Here is a 6,788-nt window from a genome sequence, read left to right as displayed (position 1 = left end):
GCTTTTATATTCAAGTCCTCTCAAAATAAATGCCAACATTGCATTTGCCTTCCTGACTACTGACTCAACCTGCAAGTTTAACTTGAGAGAATCCTGGACTAGAACTCCCAAGTCTCTTTGCACTTCAGACTTCTGAATTTTCTTCCCACTTAGAAAATAATCCGTGCTTTTATTCTTCTTACCAAAGTGCATGACCTCACACTTTCCCACGTGGTATTCAATCTGCCACTTCTTTGCCCACTCTCCTAACCTGTCCAAATCCTTCTGTAGCCTCCCTGCATCCTCAATACCAACTGTCCCTCCACCTATCTTTGTATCGTCTGCAAACTTAGCCAGAATGCCTACCATTCCTTCATCTAGATCATTAATGTATAAAGTGAAAAGTGGTGGTCCCAACACTGACCCTTGTAGAACACCACTTGTCACTGGCTGCCATCCTGAGAAAGGCCACTTTATCCCCTCTCTCTGTTTTCTGCCAGACAGCCAGTCTTCTATCTGTCTGAGCTACCTCCCTGCTCAGGGGGACCGGAAGTGTCTGAGGTACCTGCACCCAGGAAAGGCAGGGGTGAGGAGGGGTCATTTGTGTTCACCCCAGTCTCTTGGACAATAGCCATCTGTCACTTTGCACGCACACTCCTCCACCCCCACCTCAGCCCCCAACCAAATATCTCTAAAAAAGACCGTGCCACCACGAACTGATGGGTGTTTTTGGGATCCTGCTGTGCACTGCTGCATTTCCTCCACGAGCTCGGGATGGACTTGAGTTGGCGAATCGTAGGAGGCGGCGGCCATTGGGCCCGCTGTTCTGTCTCCTTGGGCCAATCTCCTTCATTTCCCCCACATCCCCCAGGCACTAGCTAACTGCAGCCGGCTCTTTCTTCAAATGAGCCAGCGGCAACTGCCCTCCCTTCAAGGAGTTGCCTGTGAACTTTGACCCTTACCTGGACCCCCCAGTAGAGTATGGTTCAGGCTGTTCTTGTATGGTCCTTACACCCCACCTCCAGGGGGGCCAGGAGGGCTTAAGGGCAAATGTTCAATACTGCATACCATCTAAAATCCCCCAGTAACCAGCCCCTTAAGTCTGGCTAAGTATCTGTTCATTCCTCTTTGGCAGTTCAACCCCTGACCTATTTAAAATTCCCAATCCTGGTGGGAGACAGGTCCAGGGGGACAGTGATGTGGAACTGAGGGAACAAAGAAACAATAAGGAAATCACGAGGGGCTTTGGAGTTATTGTGCGAGGGTCTCGCTGCTTTCTGGGAGTTACTTTTTGTTTAAAAGAAACCATCCGACATGTTATTTCTGCTGTTGGAATCTTGCCTGGCGGCTGCCAACGCAGGTCCTGCGATTTTTGGAAGAGCTTTGCTCAGAGGTTCGAGACAAGAATTTAAAACGGAGCTCGCAGAGATTTTCAAATTCCTGAATTGCAGAATCAGAAACAAAATCCAACAGTCTCAGCATTCCACACGTGAGGAGCCAGTGAGGAGAAATACTGAATCACTCACTAAATTATACTGCTTCCTACTCTTCACTCACTGCATTGGGGGTTGGGGAACACACAGTTAGACTGGGAGAGTTACTGCAATGGTGCGGGTTCAGTTCCCACACACAGGCTGAGGCTACCATGAAGGCCTCTCCTTCCCTACCTCTCCCCTCGCCTGAGGCATAGGGACCCTCAGGTTAAACCCCCACCAGTCCGTCTCTCTCTCTCTCAAACGAGACAGCAGTCCCGTGATCCTCCGGGTCTTTCTTCCCTGTCCCTCACTGCCCCTTCAACTCAGCATCTTGCTCGGCCATTTCAGAGGGCGGTTAAGAGGCACAAAGTGATACAGTGATGGGCCCTTCAGCCCAATGAGTCCATGCCGACCATAATCCCAAACTAATCTAGTCCCACCTGCCTGTGCTTGGCCCATATCTCTCCAATAGGGGGAGGCGATGGCCTAGCGGTATTATCGCTGGACTGTTAATCCCGAGACCCAGATAATGTTCCGGAGACCCGGGTTTGAATCCCACCGCGGCAGATGGTGGAATTAAAATATCTGGGATTAAGAGTCTAATGATGACCATTGTCAATTGTCAGGAAAAACCCATCTGGTTCACTGATGCCCTTTAGGGAAGGAAACTGCCATCCTGACCTGGTCTGGCCTACACGTGACTCCAGGCCCACAGCAATGTGGTTGACTCTTAACTGCCCTCTGGGCAATTAGGGATGGGGCAGTAAATGCTGCCTGGTCAGCAATACCCTCATCGAATGAATAAAGGAAAAAATAACTTTTCCTATTCATGAACTTATCCAAATACCTTTTAAATGTTGTAATTGTACCCACATCCACCACTTCCTTTGGCAGTTCATTCCACACACGAACCACCCTCTGCGTAAACAAAAATTGTCCCTCATGTCTTTTTCAAATCTTTCTCCTCTCACCTTAAAAATAAGCCCCCCTAGCCTTGAAATCCCCCACCCTAGGGAAAAGACACCTGCCATTCACCTTATCTATACCCCTCATTATTTTATAAACGTCTATAAGGTCATCCCTTAACCTCCGACACTCCAGCCTATCCAGTCTATTCTAATAACTCAAACCCTCCAACCCCGGCAACATCCTGGTAAATTTTTTTCTCCAGCTTAATAATATCCTTCCTGTAACAGGGTGACCAGAACTGCACACAATACTCCAGAAGAGGCCTCACCAACGTCCTGTACAACCTCAACATGATGTTAACCAGATCGCTGTGGACCTGGAGTCATATGTAGGCCAGACTTCCCTCTCTAAAGGGGCATCAGTGACCCAGATGGGGTCTTTAACAACAGTCGATGATAGTTTCATGGTCTCTGTCACTGAGAGGAGATTACAGTCCCATTATTCAGTCCAGTTGCTGTGGTGGGATTAGAACTCACATCCTCAGAGTATTATCCTGATGCCTCTGGATTACTGGCCAAAAGGTGTGACCCAATAGATCAGCACCACCTTCCTGAGGCAGACCAAATGAGCTGTGTTCGCCATTACTGACACCAACATGGCTCATTATCCAGAGTGCTCGGCTCGAGCCAAAGGCCTGGGAGCACCTGACTGTCATTCACCACAAACGCCGCGAAACACCAACAGGGGCTGAGGGAAACCGATAGTATCGAGAATCAGCCTCTAACAAACCAGGAACAAGTTAGAAACCTCACCCTAGACCATCAACTGTACACCCTACAATCTGAATATTACCTTACTGAGGGAGTGCCGCACTGTCGGAGGGTCAGTGCTGAGGGAGCGTCTCACTGTCGGAGGGTCAGTGCTGAGGGAGCGCCGCGCTGTCGGAGGGTCAGTACTGAGGGAGCGCCGCACTGTCGGAGGGTCAGTGCTGAGGGAGCGCCGCACTGTCGGAGGGTCAGTGCTGAGGGAGTACCACACTGTCGGAGGGTCAGTGCCGAGGGACCGGGCGCTGTCGGAGGGTCAGTACTGAGGGAGCGCCGCACTGTTGGAGGGTCAGTGCTGAGGGAGCGCTGCACTGTCGGAGGGTCAGTGCTGAGGGAGATCTGTACCATTGAAGAGTCCGGTCTGAGTGAGTGCTGTAGGAGGGGCCAGCTATCGGATGAGATATTAAACTAAGATTCCCATCTGCTCTCTCAGGCCTGTGTAAAAGACCCTGTGACAATCCAAAGAGGATCTGGTGCATTGGGCATTGTTTATCCTCCAACCAACTAAAACACATGACTGCAGCCCTGATATTCTTTGTGGGAGCTTGCTGTGCCCAATGCAGCTGTTCTGTTTGCTGAATTCCGACAGTGGCTACACTTCAAAACATTGTCGGTGAAACCCTTTGGGAATGATCCTGAAGGTGTGAGAGGTGCTATACAAATGCAAGTTCTCTCTTTCCTGACACTTTTGCTGCAGCGTACAAATTCTCATTTCTCTGGAGCTCCAGATAAAACCGTTTCGAAACATTCTCCTGTTCAGACCCAATCTCAGTTGAGAGCTCACAGACCCCAAGCATATATCACGAGCTTGTTAAGCCTTCCTGTAATGTTACAGTGTTCAAACCCATCAGGCTCACCCATCCTTAACCATCAGTAATTAGCAGTTGGTTAGAAGATATGAGGGAACACTGCAGACTTCAAATGAAAAAGCAAACCATTTATGCATATTTTTGTTAATGTTCTCAGTGTCATTGTAAAGCATTGCACATGAACTGAGCCGTTCCAAAGCCCATTCGGTGTGGATATCAATGATGTTAAACACTTGGGAGTACATTAAGGGTTGGAATGTAATCAAATGGTCAAACTGTTTAGGTCTGCAGTTATAGGGGTCAGGCCAACAGTGATATCCTTAACAATGACTCCAGTTGTGAGTGAGGCCAAAGTTAGGGCCATAAAGACAATCACTAATAAATTTACCAATTTACCATTTACAGTCAGAGGATCCCTGTTTAACCAGAGAGAGGCGAGAATATCGAATTCACTCCCACAAAGTATGATTAAGACAAATCACTCCTTTATCAAAACTGGTCACAGCATGCGAGTGTCATACCGAGGCCCAGCATTTATTGCCCATCCCTAGTTGCCCCCTTGAGAAGGTGGGGGTGAACTGCCTCCTTGAACCGCTGCAGTCCATGTGCTGTAGGTTGACCCACAATGCCCGTAGGGGGGGAATTCCAGGATTTTGACCCAGCTACACTGAAGGAACGGCGATATATTTCCAAGTCGGGATGGTGACTGGCTCAGAGGGGAACTTGCAGGGGGTGGTGTTCCCATGTATCTTCTGCCCTTGTCCTTCTAGATGGAAGTGGGTCGTGGGTTTGGAAGGTGCTGCCTGAGGATCTTTGGTGAGTTTCTGCAGCGCATCTTGTAGATGGTACACACTGCTGTTACTGAACGTCGGGGGTGGAGGGAGTGGGATGATTGTGGATGTAGTGCCAATCAAGCGGGAGATGCTTTGTCCTGGATGGTGTTGAGTTTCTTGAGTGTTGTTGGGGCTGCACTCATCCAGGGCAAGTGGGGAGTATTCCCTCACACTCCTGACTTGTGCCTTGTAGATGGTGGGACAGGCTTTGAGGGAGTCAGGATGGGAGTTACTTGCTGCAGGATTCCCAGCCTCTGACCTGCTCCTGTAGCCCCTGTGTTTATGTGGTGAGTCCAGTTGAGTTTCTGGTCAATGGTAACCCCCAGGATGTTGATAGTGGGGGATTCAGTGATGGTAACACCATTGAATGTCAAGGGGCAGTGGTTAGATTGTCTCTTGTGGGAAGTGGCCATTGCCTGGCATTTTTCTGGTGTAAATGTTAATTGCTATTTGTCAGCCCAAGCCTAGATATTGTCCTGGTCTTGCTGCATTCAGACACCTTTAAGGGCAAGCTGAAAACAACACACAAAATGGGTAAAGAGATAACAAGGTGTAGAGCTGGATGAGCGCAGCAGGCCAAGCAGCATCAGAGGAGCAGGAAGGCTGACGTTTTGGGCCTAGACCCTTCTTCAGAAATGGGGGAGGGGAAGGGGGTTCTGAAATAAATAGGGAGAGAGAGGGAGGCGGATAGAAGATGGATAGAGGAGAGGATAGGTGGAGAGGAAACAGACAGGTCAAAGAGGCGGGGATGGAGCCAGTAAAGGTGAGTGTAGGTGGGGAGGTAGGGAGGGGATAGGTCAGTCCAGGGAGGACGGACAGGTCAAGGGGGCGGGATGAGGTTAGTCGGTAGGAGATGGGGGTGTGGCTTGAGGTAGGAGGAGGGGATAGGTGGGAGGAAGGACAGGTTAGGGAGGCAGGGACGAGCTGGACTGGTTTTGGGATGCGGTAGGGGGAGGGGAGATTTTTGAAGCTTGTGAAATCCACATTGATACCATTGGGCTGCAGGGTTCCCAAGCGGAATATGAGTTGCTGTTCCTGCAACCTTCGGGTGGCATCGTTGTGGCACTGCAGGAGGCCCAGGATGGACATGTCGTCTGAGGAATGGGAGGGGGAGTTGAAATGGTTCACAACTGGGAGATGCAATTGTTTATTGCGAACCGAGCGTAGGTGTTCTGCAAAGCGGTCCCCGAGCCTCGGCTTGGTTTCCCCGATGTAGAGGAAGCCACACCGGGTACAGCAGATGCAGTATACCACATTGGCAGATGTGCAGGTGAACATCTGCTTGATGTGGAAAGTCTTCTTGGGGCCTGGGATGGAGGTGAGGGAGGAGGTATGGGGGCAGGTGTAGCACTTCCTGCGGTTGCAGGGAAAAGTGCCGGGCGTGGTGGAGCTGGAGGGGAGTGTGGAGCGGACAAGGGAGTCACGGAGAGAGTGGTCCTTCCGGAAAGCAGATAAGGGTGGGGAGGGAAAAATGTCTTTGGTGGTGGGGTCGGATTGCAGATGGCGGAAGTGTTGGAGGATGATGCGTTGGATCCGGAGGTTGGTGGGGTGGTACGTGAGGACGAGAGGGATTCTGTTTTGGCTGATGTTGCGGGGAGGCGGTGTGAGGGATGAGTTGCGGGAAATGCGGGAGACACGGTCGAGGGCGTTCTCGACCACTGAGGGGGGTAAGTTGCGGTCCTGGAAAAACGAGGACATCTGAGATGTACATTCCGCAGACGACATGTCCATCCTGGGCCTCCTGCAGTGCCACAACGATGCTACCCGAAGGTTGCAGGAACAGCAACTCATATTCCGCTTGGGAACCCTGCAGCCCAATGGTATCAATGTGGATTTCACAAGTTTCAAAATCTCCCCTCCCCCCCACCGCATCCCAAAACCAGCCCAGCTCGTCCCCGCCTCCCTAACCTGTTCTTCCTCCCACCTATCCCCTCCTCCCACCTCAAGCCCCACCCCCAT

At 50.7% G+C, this 6,788-nt stretch overlaps 1 protein-coding gene across 1 annotated transcript in view; it reads right to left on the bottom strand.

Annotated features, from left to right (window-relative positions):
• Window positions 1-1,296: 1,296 nt before the first annotated feature.
• LOC109926145 (pleckstrin homology domain-containing family G member 1-like) overlaps window positions 1,297-6,788 on the bottom strand; it is a 47,589-nt gene continuing 42,097 nt past the window's right edge. The window contains exon 3 of the mRNA XM_048618197.1: window positions 1,297-1,419. Coding sequence (XP_048474154.1) covers window positions 1,297-1,419 — 123 coding nt within the window. The remainder of the gene's footprint in view (window positions 1,420-6,788) is intronic.

This window comes from Rhincodon typus, chromosome 39, assembly GCF_021869965.1.
Source record: "Rhincodon typus isolate 14 chromosome 39, sRhiTyp1.1, whole genome shotgun sequence".
Lineage (NCBI taxonomy): Eukaryota > Metazoa > Chordata > Chondrichthyes > Orectolobiformes > Rhincodontidae > Rhincodon > Rhincodon typus.
The sequence above is the reverse complement of the archived record's forward strand: the minus strand, read 5'-3'. Positions and strand labels throughout refer to the sequence as shown.